Source organism: Sorex araneus, chromosome 2, assembly GCF_027595985.1.
Source record: "Sorex araneus isolate mSorAra2 chromosome 2, mSorAra2.pri, whole genome shotgun sequence".
In the NCBI taxonomy this organism is placed as follows: Eukaryota; Metazoa; Chordata; class Mammalia; order Eulipotyphla; family Soricidae; genus Sorex; species Sorex araneus.
Genome location: NC_073303.1, coordinates 310,765,040 through 310,786,557, shown reverse-complemented (window position 1 = coordinate 310,786,557; position 21,518 = coordinate 310,765,040). Strand labels below are relative to the sequence as shown.

At 36.6% G+C, this 21,518-nt stretch overlaps 1 protein-coding gene across 1 annotated transcript in view; it reads left to right on the top strand.

Annotated features, from left to right (window-relative positions):
• The window catches only part of LOC101558722 (multiple epidermal growth factor-like domains protein 6), a 525,059-nt gene that overhangs the window by 496,238 nt on the left and 7,303 nt on the right, over window positions 1–21,518 (top strand). The window contains exons 16-17 of the mRNA XM_055124801.1: window positions 17,111–17,251; window positions 20,464–20,601. Of these exons, the coding sequence (XP_054980776.1) occupies window positions 17,111–17,251; window positions 20,464–20,601 (279 nt within the window). The remainder of the gene's footprint in view (window positions 1–17,110; window positions 17,252–20,463; window positions 20,602–21,518) is intronic.

Sequence of the window (21,518 nt, the reverse complement as noted above, 5' to 3'; positions counted from 1 at the left end):
GAACTCTTCATTAGTTAATAATATATGAGATTATTTTCTAAGAACTTTAGACAAGTTTTGAACAAGTTAATTATGAATGTCTTGCCAGCAAAAACATTTGTTAATTTTTTGCTTCTTTATTTCTAATTACCTGAATTTTTTAAAAAATAAAAGTTATTACCTATATCTGAAAGGTCATTTCAGAAGAAAAACAAGGAAGAAATAATAAGGATGGAGACTTGCAGCTATGAATATTGTTAAACTATTTTCAAAATCAATTGAAATATGAATTCTACAATGGGAAGCAAGGAAAAAAGGAAGTTATCAGAATGAAAAATTTTCCTTTATTTCTTTTATTTTTATTAAGATTGTTATTTACAAAGTTATTCATAATTGATTTGCTTCAAGCATACTAATTTCCAAAACCAGTCCCGCACCAGGGTCCACCTACCTCCACCAATGTCCCCAAGTTCCCACTCCCCAGCTTGTCCCCTTGGCAGGCATATAATCGATTTATTTCATATTACTTACTCCAACAAAACTTAAAGGAATGAACGGCAAATAGATTTATCAGAAAATTCATCAATAAGAGTCAATTTGTGGGGCCAGAGCAATAGTACAGTGAGAAGAGCATTTGCTTTGAGCATGGCCAACTTAAGTTTGACCCCCAGAATTCCGAATAGTTCCCTGAACTTACCAGGAGTGATCCCTGAGTGCAGAGCTAGGAATAAGCCCTGAGCATCCTTGGATGTGGCCTAAGAACCAACACACTTTCTTAATATAGTAGAGGGCAAACATATGTATAATTAGTGTCATACTAAATACCACATGCTGGGAAGTTTGTCCTGTCCTTAGAAAAACTTTTTGACATTTCTTACAAATCTGTTTTTGGGGATATTAATTCACTGAGCTGTTGCCTGTCCATGAAGTGCTGTATTTTTCGTTCAAATCTAAACAACAACGTAGCTGCATAGAGTGTTCTTGGTTAATGTTCCTTTCTCTGAGCTTTTGTATCAGATCCTTCCCTACTCTTCTGACTTGCAGAGCTTTGTTTGATAGAGCTGTTGTATATCTTATGGAATTTCCTTTGTATGTAAGTTCCTATTTTGGTCTTTCTAACTTTTATTTTGTCATCTTGAGTTCAATGTGTCTTGAAGTTTTCCTACTTAAGTCGATTATCACTGGGACGCTTCTGACCTCTTTAATCTCAGTGCCTTTTCTCCTCTCTGGGAATTTCTTATCAATAATTTCTATAACTATTATTTCTTCATCAAAGTTGCCTTAGGGACTCTGATGATTTTTATTTTGTTCCTCTTGAACTCTCAGCCCATAGTTCTCTGGTATGCTGTTCATTTCTTTTCAAACTATTTTCTAACTTCTTTTGTTTCCAAGCCATTTCTTCTATCTCATCTTGGAGTTAATTTTATTCTCAGTTTCTGTAATTCTGCTATTTAGAGCATCTATTGACATTTTATATCACATACAATGTCTTCATTTCAATCATTTTTGATTGCAGTATTTTTTCATTTTGTCTCATACTTTTTTGTACTTTGCTATCATTGCTAATCACTGTCACTGTATCACTGTCATCCCATTGATTTGCTTGAGCAGGCATTGATTTGCTTGAGCAGGCACCAGTAAGTAACCCAGTAATGTCTTCATTGTGAGATTTGTTACTGTTTTTGGCATATCAAATATGCCACAGGTAGCTTGCCAGCCTCTGCCGTGCAGGCGAGATACTCTAGGTAGGTTGCCAGGCACTCCAAGAGGGACGGAGGAATCGAATTCCAGTCAGCCGCATGCAAGGCAAACGGTGCTATCGCTCGGGTCATTGCTAATGTTTCTTTAAAATATTGAATGTGCACTGGTGGAGGATGGGTGTTTGATCATTGTATGATTGTAACCCAAACATGAAAGCTTGTAACTATCTCACAGTGATTCAATAAAAATATATATTGAATGTCCTCATTATGTCATACAGATATTGTCCGAGGATATACTGGTGTTTTTCATGTTTTCAGTAATATTGTTTTTGCTCACTGAACCTGGTGTGATTCTAAATGTTTTCCATGTGTTTTTTATTGTTATTGCTTGCACCGGAGGAGGTAAGTCTTTGTAATTAGATCCCTTGGAAGATGCTGAGCAATTAGACTGGGGTTGTTTCTTTATTATTTTCTTTGCACACTTTTTTTTATTAAAGCTGTGATTTATAAAGTCATTAATAGTTGAATTTAGACATACAATATTGCAGCACCATCCCACCCCCAGTGATGACTTACCTTCACCAATGTTCCCAGCTACAAACCCACACTCCCACTCCCCAGCCCTTTCTAAATTTAGTTTTTTAAATTTAGGTCTCTTGATATTTAACTGTTGTTGATCTGTGCAATGGTTATTTGGGTCTTTTATTCCTTAACGCCACCTTTGTACCTGACTCCCCTGTCCCATTGCCTCTCATCTATCTCTTCTCTCCTCTGCATCCACTCTTTATTTCCTTTCCCTCCATATACACTGATGCCAAGGGGTGATCAGGACACCCCTCCTTTAAACTTCCAGTTCCATCCATGTTGCCACAAATTGCATGACTTCATCACTCCTAACAGCTGTATAGTATTCCATTGTGTATGTGTATATTTCATCGAAATCCTAGCCAAACAGGGTGTTCAAACTCAATACATCAGGATCCTCCATAAGAGCTGTATTGCAGATTCACCACCAGGATCTCTCCATTCTACAAAGAAATGATCAACCATGTAAAAAGAGGGGTTCGGCAGGACAACACCATTTTACCGAAACTCTTCAGTGCCACCCTCGAGAACATCATGCGATGACTGGAATAGGAAGGAATGGGAGTGAAGATAGACAGTTGGCAACTACACCATCTCCGCTTCGCTGATAACATTGTTCTAATAACACCAAAATCCGGCCAAGCGGCATGAATGCTGGCCAACTTTGACTGTGAGTGTGGAAAAGTCAGACTGCAGCTGAATATCATGAAGACAATGTTCATGAGAAATGGACTAGTTCCTGATGTTCCATTTGCCCTCAACAGAATGAACATCTCCGAATGCAGCAGTTATGTGTACGTAGGTCGAGAACTCAACATGACAAAGGACCTGGCACCTGAACTGTGCAGGAGGAAGAGAGCAGCATGGAAATGCTTTCAAGAGCATGGAAGAAGTGGTTAAGAGGACGAAGAACCTCCAGCTCCAGTCACATCTTTTCGACTCACCATTCTTCCTGCACTAACATACGCCTCAGAGACCTGGGCCCTACGAAAACAGGATGAGAATGCTATTTGGGTATCCTAAAGAGGAATCAAAAGAGCTATGCTTGGAGTATCACGTTTCACTCAGGTGAGAGAAAGAATAGGTGTTCCAACCTCTGTTGGCGATTAAGAATCAGGGTCGTTGTCTTGTTTGCCAAGGCATAGAAAATCAGATGGACTGGACATGCAATGAAATTTAGAGACGACTGCTGGACTAGAGCTGTTGCCTAGTGGATTCCACGGGACATCAAAAGACTGCATGGTTGGCCACCTAGGAGATGGTCAGACTTCTTCGTCAAAACCCTGAATAAACAGTTTGAGGCTCTTCATGTTCCTGGAACAAGCAGATGCCATTGGCCTACACTAGCATGAGACAGGGACAAAAGGAGACATTACTGACTCCAGCTCGAGCAAATCAAAGATCAACGACAAGTTTGATACAAGTCATACAAGTGACAAGTGTATATTTATATTATATATATTTATATACATATATATTTTACGTATATACATATATATGTATGTATCATATCTTCAGGGTCTACTGATGCCATTGAATATAAAAGTTGATTCCAAATCTTAACTATTGTACTGAGTGCTGCAATAAATAATGGTGTGCATAGATTATTTTGAAGGTATGTTTTTCTGTCCAGGAATAGATACTCAAAAGTGTAATTGATGTGTCATACGGGACCTCAATTCCGAGTTTACTGAGTACCCTCCATACTGTTTTCTATAGGAGTTGGACCAGATGGGATTCCCATCAGTTGTGGATAAGGGTTCCTTTTTCCACCAAATTCCCCAGCAGAGATTGTTCCCAGCATTTTTGATATGTGCCATCCTCACTGCATGTAATCTGTTGAGTTGGTATGCTGCTTTAGGAGCCCTCCATATCATTTATATGACACAGGTCAAGTGTAGAGACTGCTGGGACCTCGATAGTATGGAGGGCTCTGCCTCCCCTTCTGATTAGGCTCAATAATGCCAACTGGAGATAAGCCAAATAACAGAATAATAAGCAAAATATATTTCTTCTTACTTTTTATGAATTTTATTTACTCTATATCACACTAAAACCCTTGAAACTCTTGAAGTAAATGAAATAGTATTTATCTGAAAGAGTTTCTCTGTGCCATAAATTTTGCTCTTCTCCAACAATGATCTTTTTGTTTTAATTCTTTATGAAAACCAAATTTTCTGAGTCTGTAGTTGCTAGAAAGGTGGGTTAAGTCCCTTAGTCACCACTTAGAGATTGAGGCAGCCAAGGAGTAGTATTCAGAGTCCTGAGTGGAAAGAAGCTCACCCTTAGAATCGACCTAACTAACTGAGCTAGAAGGAAAGCTCTCAGAAATGTACTTTATCATGAAAAAATAAATAATGTATCACCATAAATTGATTTTGTTTATAAACAACCTTTGGGCACTTTTCAAATAATATGGTATAAAAAACAAATATTTAAGTTGATAAAGAGTGGATAAAGAGGGGTCAGGCAGAGCACAGAGATAGAGAGGGTGTTTGTCTTACACACAATCAACCTAAGTTTGACCACTGACACCCAATATGGTCCTGTCCTGAGCCTCTATAGAAGGAGCCCTGAATGTAGAGGCAGGAATAAGCCATAAGCACAGTCAAATGTGGACCCCAAGCAATGAACAACAAAAAAGAATGTCAATGGAAAGATAGATAGATAGATAGATAGATAGATATAGATAGATAGATAAATAGAAATATAAAATTGTCCTGATGTCTAGTTTTTAACAACTACAATGGGTTAATTTATGCAGCAGTGGAGACCTGCCACTCCATTTAGGGTTTAGTATTATAGAAGATGATGAGTTCTGTAGAATAAGGAGAAAGGGGTAAATCAATGAGTCCGAGTGTAGGTGAAAATACTGTTATGAGAGGAAGACCAAATTTTAGCATGCTGAGTAAAAAAATAAAGCAACAGTGAATTCATAACTAAATTATTTAAACTTAAAACTTTCAGCCCAATATGCTATCAAATAGATGTTATAATCCAATCCACCATCCCTAATCACGAATTTGACTCCAGAAATTGCTGGTGTGATTAGAAAAAAGTAACTTGAATGGAATTGAACAGATACATATGCTCACCCCTGCTCTGTTTATGCCATACTTTGTGCTTTGGACAAATTTACAGTTTCTTTCATTTTGTTCTGGATTTTACATGTGCATGTAAGGATATTTTCTTTAGATTTTTTTGTGTGTATGTGACATTTTGGACCACACCCATCTGTGCTCAGAATTTACTCCTGGATATGAGCTTGGGGATCACTCCTGGTGTGACTCTGGGGACATTGTGAGATGCTGGCATATAACATTCATGCATGAAGTAACATTTTGTAATTTTCTACACAGGCCCTTCACCTCCTTAGTTAAGTTGATTCCAAGGTACTTGATTTTCTGAGGCATGATTGTGAATGGGATTGCTTTTCATATCACTTTCTTCTCTCTCATTATTGGCATATAGGAAAGCCATGGACTTTTGGGTATTGATTTTATTAGCCTGCGACTTTACAAGTCTATTGTTTTGAGGAGTTTCTTGGTAGAGTCTTTGGGGTTCTCTAAATATAATATTATATCATCTGCGAATAGTGAGAGCTTGATGTCTTCCTTTCCTATCTGGATGCCCTTAATATCTTTATCTTGCCTAATCGCCATTGCAAGTACTTCCAATACTATATTAAACAGAAGTGGTGAGAGTAAGCATCCTTGCCTTGTCCCTGATCTTAGAGGGAAGGCCTTTAGTTTTTCCACATTGAGAATAATGCTTGCTATAGGCTTGTGGTAGGTGGCTTTGACTATATTGAGGAAGTTCCCTTCTATGCCCATTTTGGTTAGAGTTTTCATCATGAAGGGTGCTGGATCTTGTCAAATGCTTTCGCCGCATCTATTGATATGATCATATGATTTTTATCTTTTCTTTTGTTGACATGGTGGATTATGTTGATTGACTTCTGAATGTTGAACCATCCTTGCATCCCCGGGATGAATCCCACTTGGTCATGGTGTATGATCTTTTTGATGAGTTGTTGGATTCTATTCGCTAATATTTTGTTGAGGATCTTTGCATTTGTATTCATCAGAGATATCGGCCTATAGTTTTTTTTTTGGTAGTGTCTCTGTTTTGTTTTGGTATTAAGTAATATGTGCCTTATAGAAACTGTTTGGGAGTGTTTCTGTTTCCTCGATTTTCCTGGAATAGCTTGAAAAGAACTGGCAATAGGTCCTCTTTGAGGACATGAGGAAATGGAAGCACATCCACTGTTTATGGATTGGGAGAATTAACATTGTCAAAATAGCAATACTTCCCAAAGCATTATACAGATTCAACGCAATCCCTATACAGATACCCACGACATTCTTCAAGGAAGTAGACCAAACACTCCTAAAATTCATATGGAACAACAAACCCCCACAAATAGCTAAAGCAATTTTGGGGAAAAAGAAGATGGGAGGCATCACCTTCCCCAACCTCAAACTCTACTACAAAGTGGTAATACTTAAAACTGCATGGTACTGGAACAAAGGCAGAGCAGCAGACCAATGGAACAGGGTAGAATATCCTTACACACACCCTCAAATATATGATCATCTAATCTTTGATAAGGGAGCAAGAAATGTAAAGTGGAGCAAGGAAAGCCTCTTTAACAAATGGTGCTGGCAAAACTGGACAGCTACATGCAAAAAAAAAATGGGCTCAGACTTATACTTAACACCATGCACAAAAGTCAAATCAAAATGGATTAAAGACCTCAACATTAGACCAGAATCCTTAAGGTACATTGAAGACAAGGCTGGCAAAACCCTCCACAACATTGAAGCTACAGGTATCTTCAAAGAGGACTCGCCACTGACCAGGCAAGTGGAAACAGAGATAAACAAGTGGGACTATCTTAAACTGAGAAGCTTCTGTGCCTCAAAAGATCAAAAGATACAGCAACCAGAATATAAAGACAGTCTACAGAATGGGGATGGATATTCACCCAACACTCATCTGCTAAGGGGTTGATATCAAGGATTTACAAGGCACTGGTTAAACTCCACAGGAAGAAAACATCCAATCCCATCAGAAAATGGGGCAATGAAATGAATAGAAACTTTCTCAAGGAAGAAATCTGAATGGCTAAAAGACACATGAAAAAATGCTCCTCATCACTAATCATCAGGGAGATGCAGATCAAAACAACAATGAGATACCGTCTCACACCACAGAGACTGGCCCACATCCAAAAGAACAAAAGCGATCAGTGTTGCGTGGATGTGGGGAGAAAGGGACTCCTTCACTGCTGGTGGGAATGCCGACTGGTTCAGCCCTTTTGGAAAACAATATGGACGCTTCTCAAAAAATTAGAAATTGAGCTCCCATTTGATCAGCAATACCACTCTGGGAATATATCCCGGATATGCAAAAAAGTATAGCAAAAGTGACATCTTCACCTGTATGTTCATTGCAGCACTGTTCACAATAGCCAGAATCTGGAAAAAACCCGAGTGCCCAAGAATAGGTGACTGACTGGTTAAAGAAACTTTGGTACATCTATACAATGGAATACTATGCAGCTGTTAGAAAAGATGAAGTCATGAAATTTGCATATAAGTGGATCAACATGGAAAGTATCATGTTAAGAAAAATAAGTCAGAAAGAGAGGAACAGACATGGAAAGATTGTACTCATTTGTGGAATATAAAGTAACAGAAATGGAGACTAACACCCAAGAATAGTAGAGATAAGTACCAGGAGGACTATTCCACAGCTTGGGAGCTGGCCTCACATGCTAGGTGAAGAAGCAGCTCTGATAGAGAAGGGATCACCAAACAAAGGGTGCTAGGCGGGCCCACTAGGGATGGGAGATACGGACTGAAGATAGACTATAGACTGAACATGATGCCTACTTAATACCTATGTAGCAAACCACAACACCCAAAAAGAGAGAGAGGGCAAAAGGGAATGCCCTGCCACAGAGGTGGGGTGGGGTGAAGGGGGCAGGGTAGGGGTGGTGGGAGGGATGCTGGGACCATTGGTGGTGGAAAATGGGCACTGGTGGAGGGATGGGTACTCGATCTTTGTATAACTGAAATGTAAGCATGAAAATTTGTAAGTCCGTAATTTTACCCCATGATGAAAATTTTTATTTTATTATTTATTTATTTTATTAAAATAAAAATAAAAATTTTATTTTATTCTATAATAAAAAAAATTCATGCAGTGTGTGCAGTAAGCATTTGAGCTCTCTCTTGCTTGATATTTTGATTTTGTTCAAACATCTATTATGAAACATTTTTAAGAGTTGCTGGATCACTGGTAACTACAAATTCAGTCTTCCAGCATATTCACAAATTCACATCCCCACGCAGAACTGTCCGATTTTATGTCCTCATAAGTAATGTTGAAATTCCTGTTTCTTCACAGCTTTGTCAAAAGAGTAAGTTGTAAAACTTTTGTGAGAAACATTGTATCATTGTTGTCTTAATTTTTATTGTTATTACTAAGAAAAATATTTTATGAGATGATTTTTTAATTTTCATAAATTACTCCTAGATAATGGTTTTCTATAAACTATTTCATTAAACATTCTATGTACTAGACATATATTAGAGATCTTTGCTTTTAATTATTCAAATAAAATTAGAAATACTAATTTTTCTATTTTGTCATAATATTTTCTAGTTAATTATTAACTGATGGATAACTATATACAGAACTTAATATAACCACCACAAAGCTTACAGATTTAAAACAATTTCTTATCATCTCTTAAAATTCTGCAAATTAACATAGATCAATAAGTGTAATTCTTCATTTAAGGTTTTCTTTCCCATTGAGTAAACTGTTATTTTTACTATTTCATATACATATAGCTATATATTTGTTAATTACTTTCCTCAATTATTTTATTGAAGATTTTAGTGAAATTATTACAATCACTTTTCAATCTGTGTTACTAAGAATATGAGTTTTCTCTTAAGATTGCTAAATGGGGTAGATTCATCAATGAATTATCTCATATTACAAGGAATAAGTACTTTTATATAATGGATAACATATTTCTTTTTATGTACTTATTATGTGAATTATTTGGCAATAATATTCACACTTGAAATCAACCTTTATAGTCATTTTTTGAAAGTTTTCAAAATTGAAAAATTATACTCATAATGTTGCATTGTATGGATTTTTTATTTAATTCAGGCATCAGATAAAATGGTTATAGGGCAGAGAGATAGTGCAGCAATTATGATGCTTGCCTTGCATGCATCTGATCCAGGTTCAGTTCCTGGTATACCACTTAGTACACTGAGTCCATCAAGAGTGATTTCTGCATATAGATCCAGGAGTAATGCCTGAGCATCACCCGTGTGGCCCTCAAAACAAACAAACAAATAAATATAGTTATTTATTCACATAAAAATGTATTTAAAATTTCCCTTCCTTTTCACTGCTATAAAATAGGATAAGGAGAAGAGTGATGATCTGATCAGTAATTTCAGAATTTTCTTGTGAAAATTATGTCTTTTACCCAAGAACAGTAGATATAAGTACCAGGAGAATTACTCCACAGCTTAGAAGCCGGCCTCGCATGCTGGGGAAAAAGGCAGCTAAGATAGAGAAGGGAACACCAAGTAAAGGTTGCTAGAAGGGCCCGCTCAGGATGGGAGATGCGGGCTGAAAGTAGACTATAGACCGAACATGATGGCCACTTAATACCTCTACTGCAAACCACAACACCCAAAAGGAGAGAGAGAGAGAGAGAGAGAGAGAGAGAGAGAGAGAGAGAGAGAGAGAGAGAGAGAGAGAGAGAGAGGGAGGGAGAGAGCAAAAGGGAATGCCCTGCCACAGAGGAGGGGTGGGTTGGAGGGGACAGGGTGGAGGTGGTGGAAGGAATGCTGGGACCACTGGTGGTGGAAAATGGGCACTGGTGGAGGGGTGTGTACTCGACTATTGTATGACTGAAACACAAACACAAAAGTTTATAAGCCTATAACTGTACCTCATGGTGATTCACTAATAAAAAGTTTTAAAGAAAAAGATGAAAATTAGGTCTTTTTTGAAAAATAAAATTTTATTTAATTTAATAACCATGATTTACAAAGATATTGATTCCTGAGTTTAGGCATATAATATTTTAACACCAACAGTGTCATCTTGCCTCCACCAGTGTTCCCCTACTCGGTGTCTACTCACCCCCACACTCCTCCACCCACTGCCTATCACCTTGACAGACACATTATACAGTTCTAGTGCTGGTAGTGTATATCTCCTGTTTTCAGTGTTTCTCAGTCTGTGCTTTGGTTATATAGCTATATCACTCTCCCACATCACCACAATAACTAAAGCCCTGACCCCTGCTTTCCCATATTCTTTCTTACCCCCTTGATCTCTTTTCTTCTATGCCCCTCTCCTCCATAAATTCTGGGGTGATCTAGACACCTCCCCTCTCCTGAATTTCCTTATCCAGTTATTCTATATGCCACATATAATTGCAATTATTCTGTTTGTCTTTCTTCACTCAACATGAGACCTTCCAGTTTCAACCATGTTGCAGAAAATTACATAATTTCATCATTCCTTGCTGCTGCATAGTTTTCCACTGTGCATATATACCACATCTTCACAATCCATCTGTCATTGGACACCTAAATTCTATATCTTAGGTATTGTACTAAGTGCTACAATGAATAATGGTATACATATGTCCTTTTAATGAATGTTTTTTATGTCTTTGCTCAATGCCCAATAGTGGAATTACTGGGTCATATGCCAGATCTCTTACAAATTTATTGAGGATTCTCCATCCTTCTTTCCATAGCAGTTGAACCAAACAACACTTTCACCAGCTGTGGATAAAAGTCCCTTTTTCGCCACATACCCACCAACATAGGTTATTCCTCCTAATTTTTATATGTGCCATGTTCACTAATGTAAGATAATATCTCTTGGATATTGTCATCTGAATTTGCATTTCCCTAATGAGTGACTCTGTGTCTACTGGTATCCGCCTGTCTATTTCGATGAAGTCTGCATTCATTTCTTTCCCCATTTTTAATAGGGTTTTGAACTTTCCTTGTTGATCTTTGTACATTGTACATCTGAATATCAATCCTTTATCTGATGTATTGATTGCAAATATTTTCCCTATTTAGTTAGCTGTCTTTAGTTTTGGCCCATGTTTCTTTCACATGAAGAAACTCTAATTTGATGGGTTTTTTAATTTTTTTTTTGCTTTTGCCAATGGCACCAAATCATTGAAGTTTCTTTTAAGTCAAATATTGGAACGTTTTGTCTGTATGTTCCTTCATTTACTTTGTAGTTTGTTGATAAATTTGCATATCTTTTAATCAGTTATGGATTAGAGCGATAGCACAGCAGGTAGGGCATTTGCCTTGCACACAGCTAACTCGTGTTCGATTCCCAGCATCCTATATGGTCCCCTGAGCACCGCCAGGAGTAATTCCTGAGCGCAAAGCCAGGAGTAATCCCTGTGCATTGCCGGGTGTGACCCAAAAAGCCTCCCCCCCCCCCCCCGCAAAAAAAGAGAATGATCCTGGCAAGGATGGAGTGATAGAACAGCAGGTAGGGCGTTTGTCTTGTATGCGGCCAACCCAGGTTCAATCACCGGCATCCCATATGGTCCCCCAAGAACTGCTAGGAATAATTCTTTAGAGCATTTGGGGATGATCCCCCCCCACAAAAAAATGATCCTGACTGTGGACTTATCATAGGTGGCCATTACTATCTTGAGGAAATTCATTTCACCGCTACTTTGTTGAGATTTTTTCCATGAATGAATGTTGGATCTTGTCAAATATTTTCTCTGTATTTATTGATATGATCATGCTATTTTTATCTTTCTTTTTACTAATGTGGTATATTATGTTAACTGATTTGGTAGGCTGAAACATAATTTCATCCCTCAAATGAATCCCACTTGGTTGGGTTATATGACTTTTTGTTATTGAATTCAGTTAGCTAAGATTTTGTTAAGGATTTCAGGGAGATTGGTCTGAAATAACTCTTCTGGAATAGTGTAATGTTACTTCAGAGAAGATATTAGGAAGGATTCCTATGTTCTTTAATATTTGGAAGAGTTTGAGAATTAACAGCAATAAATCTTTGAAGGTTTGATTGAACTTATCAGTAAACTTATCTGGACTGGAAGTTTTGTTTTGAGGAAGATTCTAAGTTACTATTTAAATTTCCTTAGCTGTGATTGGCCTGTTTAGTCTTTCTGCTTCCTCCTCATTCAGTACTGGGAGATTATACAACTCTAAGAATCTATTCTTTTCTTCTAGGGTCTCAAACTTCAGCACATAAAGTTGTTCAGAGTAACCTTTCATTATATTTTGAATTTCAGAAGGATCTGTTGCAGTTGCTCCCCTTTCATCTCTGAATATTTTTGAATATTTTCTCTTTGTTTTTCTTTTTGAATCTAGCTAAAGTTTTATCTATCTTGTTTACTCTTAGAAAATAACTCCTTGTTTCATTGATTCTTTGAATTGCTTTCTTGGTTTCTATGTTGTTTATTTCTGCTCCAGTTTTTAATATTTCCCTTCTTCAATTGTTTTTGGATTTTTTTGTTGTTCCTTCTCCAGATTTTTGAGATATATTTTAAAGTTTTTGATTAGGACTTTTTCTTCTTTCTTAATGTGCTGCTATACATTTACTCTTTGTATAAGTTTTGTTGTATCACATAGATTCTGACCATTTGTATCTTCATTCTCATTAGTTTCAGGAAATCTTTTAATTTATTCCTTAATTTTCTTTTTGATCCAGTTGTTATTTAGCAGTGTTTCATTCAGCTTCCAAGAGTTAGAAGTTTCCCCCATCTTCTTTCTGTGGTTATTTTCTACTTTTATGGCATTATGGTCTGAGAAGATACTTCAAACAACTTCTATATTTGTAAATGGCATTTGCCTTGCTCACCACCGACCTGGGTTCGATTCCTCCAACAAGAGAGCCCAACAAGCTACCAAGAGTATCTCGCCCACATGGCAGAGCCTGGCAAGCTACCCATGGCATATTCGATATGCCAAAAACAGTAACAGGTCTCACAATGGAGATGTTACTGGTGCCCGCTCGAGCAATGGAATGATAGTGATACAGTCATACAGTGAATATGTGACTTATCCTGGAGAACATTCTAGGTGCACTAAAGAATGTTTAGTATTATTTGGGAGTAGGAAGAGCCCTTTATATTTCCCAAAGTCTGAGTTGTTTTAGCGATGATATGCCAACTGGTTGATCTGTCTAGTGTGAAAGTGGAGTGTTGAAGTTTCCCATTACTATTGTTGGTTTTTTCAATGTGTTTCTTTAGGTTTGTGAGTGTAAGTTTTATGAATTTTATTGAGTCTTCATTTGATACATAAATATTGATACAGTATTTCTTGATCTATTGTTAACCAGTAAGTAGTGTCTCTCACTGTCACTGTGTCTAATTACTTTCTTAACATTAAATGCTATGTGGTCTGATATAAGTATGGATATCCAAGTTTTTATGTGTGTGTATGTGTGTGTATTCTATTGACTCGTCTGATTGTTTTCATCCTTTCTGTATTTAATCTTTGATTTTAGGTGGATTTGCTATCGGCAGTACATGGATGAATTTTTCTTTACTGATTCATTCATTTATTCTATATATTTTTATAGGAAAGTTCAGTTCATTGACATTGAGAGAGATTATTGATATAAAGGGCTGTATTACAAGTCTGTTTTTTGTAGGCAGTCATTCAGTAATTCTTGGAGGATTGGTTTAGTTGTTGCAGATGCAGCCAGCTCTTATTTGTCTGAAAAAATTCATAACCATTTCTCACATCTCAATGATAGCGTTGCAAGGTAATGTACTCTAGGCTGGAAGTGTGTTTTTCTTTTAATTTTATTTTTTATTGAGTCACCATGAGATACACAGTTTTACAAAGCAGTTCATGATCGAATTTTAATCATATAATGTTCCACCACCCATCCCTCCCCAGTGTACATTTCCCACTACCAGTGACCCCAGTTTCCCCTCCTGCCACCCCCTGAACCTTAGCCTGCTCAATGGCAGGCAGTTTCTTTTCTTTTCTTTTCTTTTCTTTTCTTTTCTTTTCTTTTCTTTTCTTTTCTTTTCTTTTCTTTTCTTTTCTTTTCCTTTTCTTTTCTTTCCTTTTCTTTTCTTTTCTTTCCTTTTTCTTTTCTCTTATTTTCTTCTCTCTCTCTCTCTTCTTTTGGGCATTACTGTTTGCAAAACAGAAACTAAGAGGTTATCATGTTTGTTCATTTAGCTACTTTCAGCACACAGTTCTTATTTAGAGTGATCATTTTCAGCTGTCATTGCAAATAGTGGTTCCTTCTCTATCCTAGCTACCTTCTCCCCTAGCGCCTGAGGCAGGCTTCCAACTGTGGACCAATCATCCTGGTCAATGTTTCTACTGTCCTTGTGTATTAGTCTCACATTATTTTTTTTCAGTCCTACTAATGAGTGTAATCATTATATATGTTTCCTTTTCCTCAACAAACTAGAAATTTAGCTTCCATATGACCCAGCAATATTAACTTCTGGGAATATACTTTGGGGGGCCAAAAACATAGAACAGGAATGCCATCTGCACCTCTACGTTTATTGCAGCACTATCCACAATAGCCCAAATCTGGAAAACAACATGAGTGCTCGAGATCAGAAGACTGGATTAAGAAACTACGGTACATTTGCACAATGGAATCTTATGCAGTTGTTCAGAAAAATGAATTTATGAAATTCTCTTATAAATGGATAGACATGCAGAGTATCAAGCTGTGTGAAACAAGTCAGAAAGAGAGTATTTTTGTTGTTGATTTTTTCATTCAGAACTTTGACTTCCATCCCACTCTTCCCTGGCTGGCTTGTAAAATATCAGATGAAAGTTGCTATGATTTTTATGTTGTTTCCCTAGTTTTCGAGGACTTTCTTCTCTCTTGCTGCTCTGTGTAGTCTGTTTTTGTCTTTAGATTTTACCATACTGATTACTATGTGTTTTGATGCTTTTCTATTTGAGTCTTCTTTGGCACCCTTTGGACCTCTTGGATCTGTACAGGTACCACTCTCAAAAGATCAGGGGTGTTCCAATTATTGTTTCTTTCACTAGCCATTTATCTGTTTTGCTTTCATGCTATTCTTAAAATTTAAGGACTATTTATTTCTCTTGTTAATATCTACCAATAATCCTGCATTATCTTTCATTTGATTACTTCTTTTCTATTGTCACTCATTATTGATTGTTGCTAATGTTTTGTCTTCAATATCAGATATAATTCTCTACATGTTGAAGTCTGTTGCTGTGTCTTGCCTTTGTATTTTTTTAACTTCCTTGATTCATTGAGTTGGTTAAATTTTAATTCCAGTAATTACTTTCTTTCCATGGCCATTGCATAGAGCCTTGATTTAATTTTTTTTTCCATGAGATTTGAGGCTTTCTTTGAGACCAGTGATTTGCTGGGACTTGTGTCCCTGTCTGCCAGGGCAGGTGAATGGCTTTGTTCCTCACTGTTCTTAAACTTCATGGGTGCTGCTATTTGGTTTAAAGATTCTTAATTATTTTACATCTAATCTGGTTCATTATTTTTCAGCAGGCAATTAGTCATTATAATCTGTTAATGTGAAAAATCCTATGCCTTTAAAATATGATTAAATGTGCTTAAAATGCTACTTCAGTGTTTGTGCAAGTGAATATTTATTATTTCCATTTGCTTACAGGGTAATTATGGGGGTATTTGAGGAAAGATATCAAAACTAACAATAGTTAGAGTTGGTAGAGTTGAAGGAATGGGATAGATAGTTGGTGGGTTAAAGGTTGGGGTTAAAGTAGTGGATTTACCCAAAAAGAAAAAAAAAGAAAGTAGTGGATTTGAAGGGAATTTAGGAAGCAATCTACAAGAGACTCTCTGCAGAGAGTCTCTTGCCTGCACGCCTGGCTGTCTTCCCTGGGGCCCCTCGGAGGGGATGGGCTCCAGCTTCCCTCCCCACCTGAGCAGAGCTCCCAGCGGCCAAAGACCACCAGAACCTAGCTACAGCCATGCTTGAGGCCCCTCTCCACATGTTCGGACAGGCCTCATGCATGAAGGTACCGGCAGAGGAACCCAGGTGTGTGTAATCCCATCAACGGTCAACATCCAGAGTCTTAAAAGCAAGCTCCCAGAAGTGATATTTTTAGCCTTCTTCTCCCTCTGGGAGAAACTGGCAATCTTTTGAGAGTTTCCTGCCCACATGGGATAGCCTTGCAAGCCTCCCAGGGTGTATTCATATGCAAAATCCAGTAACAAGCTGGATCTCATTCCCCTGACCCTGAAGAGCCCCCAGTGCAACATCGTTAGGAGGGCCGAGTCGAGATAGACTTCTAAGATCTCAGGGAAAGGACGAAATGAGATGTTACTGAGCCCGCCCGAGAAATCGGTGATTAACGGGATATCGTGATCGTGATAGGAAGCGATCACAGGACAGGGCCAACACAGCAGACGTGAGGATGCGCCTAGATGCGAAAGAGGCCAGTGTCAGTATTATGGTGCTGTAGGAGTGCGTCCTGGGTTTGAGAGAGGGGTAATGAGGGTTTCTTTGGTCCAGGGGACCCAGAGAGAGGTTTTTACATTTTCGTTAGTATGTAGTAGTTATTCTACATTTTTCTATTTTTCCTTCTATAATTAGCTAGCCTAAGTTTACAACATTCAGTTAGCATGATTTTGATATTTTCTTCTATATTTTTAAATCTTTCCTTTAGGTTTTTATATTTATTTGTACTATGTGATCTGGTTATTTGTTCACATGAAAAATTAACATTTTTCTTTGAAGTTATAACATGTAATTTTCATAACTATAAATAATGTTCAGGTAGTTTCCTTTTCAGAATGTTCTCCTCATCATTATGGCCCAGATTGCCGTTTCAATTGCACATGTCAGAACAATGGAATTTGTAACAGGTTTTCTGGAAGCTGTGAGTGCCTTCAAGGATACTATGGAATACAGTGTGAACACGGTAAACAGAGAAAATGGGGTGGCCTATTGTGGTGTTAAAATAGTACAAACTTTGTTTTTAGTACTATTTTAAAATAAAAAAATGGAATTTAACATATCATATTAGACAAATGTAAATATTTTATTTGCATATTTACATATTTACATATTATGTATTTCTTTACATATTATATTATAATATCTTATAATATATTTTATAGCTGTAGTGAAAATTTCATATGTTGACAGTTGCTCTTATGAGGTCATTAGATTTTTGTATTCTTCTTGGCACAGCTGTTTGAGAAACAATTTTATCATTCCATAATTATCTAGAGTCTGGATAACTATATTTAGAGCTATCTAAAGAAAAAGACAGATACACCCTGTCAGATAGAAAGTAATCAGTTTCTAGTCTTCTTAAATAAAATTATTCTTATTTCTATAGCTTCCTGTAGTCAAAATTAAGACAAAAGAATTTTTTATCTGTTTTATGTTAATCTGGGATTGACTGAAAAATATGGTTATAGATTTCTTTGAATATATTTATTTATATTAGTTCTTCATTAGAACTCAGTATTTTCAATTAGACGTTAGGGAAACACAGAATCATATAATAATTTGCATTGGACAATGACTAACATCAATTTAATGCACTAAAGAGGTTAATAAACCCTAAAGAGATTGAGGTTAATATGTGAAAACATAGAATTAGTGATATGTGACCTATGTCGGCCATTTAAATATATCTATATTACTTTTATAAATTTGATTTTCATTATCTGTATAACAGAAATAATAATAATAATAACACACCTAATTTTTCAAAGCTGCCATAATAATATATTTGTGAGCATTTAGCAGTGAAGGATGTGACCCCAAAAATAAAACAGAATGAGTATTAATAGATGAAAAATACTAAAGCACCTGAAGAGATACTAGCAATATTTAAATTTGTCTTCATTTGTTTCAACCTGTTTTAAGACTGGTAAACTTATTTCACAGACTAAAATTCTACACCATTTCAATTCTAATTTATTAAGGTTTCGAACTTGTATCAACCACTCTGGATTCTTGGGTTGGAAATGTGGAACAAACATCTTTGTTGTATTTTTTGTCTTGATTTTAAAATTGGAAATAGCTGCATGAGGTTTAAAAAATATGTATGTATGTATGTATGTATGTATGTATGTATGTATGTATATGTATATATATATGCATATACACACACACACACAAACCCAAACCCAAACACTTTCTTCTACTTTCAGTGTGGTCGTATTATGGGGGATTTTGAACTGTCAAGAGACCTTACTCTGGTGAAATAAATCTCCAAAGTGACCACGTAGTAGTTATCATTGGAAAAATGATGTGTCATTGTGAGAAGCTATGCAATATATGATTTTAAAAATCTAAACTTTGGAGTAAAATGTATAGTAATGAGCAAATATATGTCAAAAGACATATATTGCATTTCTTGATTATTTGGACTTGGAGAGGAGGGAGATGGAGATTTCTCTCTCTTCTAAGAGAGGGAAACTAGGGTGATAGTATTGTTTGGAGAAATGGAAACCTCAGGAAAGGTATCCCTATGAGCTGTTTGCTATAGGGGGCTGGAGGGAGTGCAGCGGGCAGAGCATTTGCCTTCTGTGTGGCAGATCCGGATCCCTGAGTGCAGAGCCAGGAGTAATACTCGTGTGGCTTGAACAGCTCACCCACAATAAAATATTTAGTTTTGTGTACAATTAAACTAAGGAGTGCAAAATATTTTGTTAGAAATTAAAATTCTTAATGAGAATTATACAAAACTAGATAGATGAAACTGCAACAAGTCTTCTGTTGTTCACATTTTGGGTTTTTTTTGTTTGTTTGTTTGTTTTTTGGGTCACACCCGGCAATGCTCAGGGGTTACTACTGGCCCTGCACTCAGGAATCACTCCTGCCAGTGCTCAGGGGACCATATAGGATGCTGGGAATTGAACCCAGGTCGGCCGTGTGCAAGGCAAACGCCCTACCTGCTGTGCTATCACTTCAGAACCCTGTTGTTCACTTTTTAAAAATTTAAAATAAGAATTTTTAATGGAAAGTCACATCTTATAAAAGGATTTATTTCTAATCCCTTTTGGTTGAATTTCCTTTTTATCTGTCAATGTGATTTTTCTCATGATGTTATTTCTGTCATAAGTAACTCAATATTTACAGGATAGTGTCTTCCACACACAGCCTGGGCAAAACCAACTTTGAATTTCTAGGGATGGGGCATGTGAGATAGTGAAGGAGGAAAGGAGTAGGAAAGGCAGAGAGAGGGAAAAAGTTGATAACTGATGGGTGAGAAAATTTCATAAACCTCTCGTTCCCATTGGTGAGTGGTAACCACAGTCAGAAAAAAATTCAACAGAAAATAGGAATACCGTACGTGACCTCAAACTTAGATCTCATATACCTCTCTGACACCCTTCTTTAAGGAAATTCTCCCAGCATTAGTGACAGTTCTGGCACCCAAAAAATGCATTTGCATATGGTTTCTAAATGACTGGGAAAGACCACTTACTTCTAATTACTTCTAATGTTCAATCACAAAAATAATGATTTTTTTCAATCATTGAGGAAAAATAGATAGTATTGGATTTTTAAGAGTAAATTCAATACTGTGCTTTACAGTTCATCTAAGAAATTTTTCAGAGATTAAATTTTACAGACTTTAAAACATCAATTATGAAATGTTAACCTAATGCATATTTATTATTCCTTTTCTCTTTCCTTCCCTTCTTCCTCCTCTTACTCATACCAACAGCTGCCATTTATACCCAGGAATTCAAATGCCAAGTCTATATGAATATCTTCCTTAGATATTCTTTTAGCCATTCCAAAAATCAAATTGAAAAAGTACCTTTATAAAATTTAGTTTGGATCTAAGTTTGAAGACATTGCTCTTTTAGGATTTTTTAGGATATTGGAAAGTAATGGTGATGTTTTTGGCTGAATACCCTAACAAATTTTGTCTACATGAAAATATTTCAAATTTATTAAGGAATTTTTCTGCACTAGTTATAGAGAAAGTCACTTGTATATTCACTTATCTGTATTGATTAACATATTGCAATGATGTTTACTAGATAATTGTTTTGCCTTGCTTTCTAATTTTCTGGTCTCAGGAAATAACTTGGAGCCTATATTTTACTTTCCTTATATTTATTCTTAAAGCCAAAATAGCATTTTGACATTTCCATTTTCTAGCATGCCTTCCTGGATTTTATGGCTTGAATTGTGCTCACATCTGTGACTGCAAAAATGGAGCCAGCTGCAATACAGCAAGTGGACTGTGCATTTGCCCAGCAGGTTTCCATGGCACCCGGTGTGAAAAAGGTAGAGTGAGTATGTTTTTAAGTATGTTGTTAAGTGTCCTCTGAATGACTATGAGGTTTCAAACATGTAAACCCCAATCAAAAGCAAAGAATAAATCACCTTAGCTTCTAAATTGTATGTTAAAAGTGACAAGAATTAACTCTATAGTCTATAGTCAATATAACAAATCTTGAATTTCTTGCAAATTGAGCAAAATGTGTATGCTTCTATAAAGAATTTTTTTGAAAAAAAACAAGTTACTAGTCTTCATTGAGAAGAGTCTATCTCATGTCAAAAATTTATTAAGTGCTTTTTAAGGAATGACATGTAGGAACTGAGGATGCAGTTCAATTGGGAGAACACATGTCTAGCATATGTGAAGGCCCAAGGTTATCTGTGACACCAAGTGATGCTCTGAGATCCACAGAGTGTGGCCTAGTGACCCTAGACTCCTGCTGAGCCTGAGCACCTAAAATTGAGGCAGTGACTCTATTGCTGTAATGGCCCCATGGTTCAGGAAGCAGTACTGGGGGTGTTCCTTATAAAAATGGCTAAAATAGATATTAAAACTTTATGCAAATATTTAAACATATAAATTATGAATTTAGAAAGTAATAAGTTATAAGTGTGGATTAATTGATACCAGTAAGAATTTTTTTTTTATTTTATCACCATGTGGAAAGTTACAAAGTTCTCAGGTTTATGTCTCAGTTATACCGTATTCAAACACCATCCCTTCACCAGTGCCCATATTCCACCACCAAGATCCCCAGTATACCCCCCGCCCCCCACCCCAACTGTATAACTGATGAATTTCACTTCATTTTCTCTTCACCTTGATTACGTTCCATATTTCAACACAAAACTCACTATTGTTGTGGGAGTTATACCCCTAAACAAGATAGCCCTATTAAGGAAGCATTTGATAATTAGTTTTCCATTAAAAA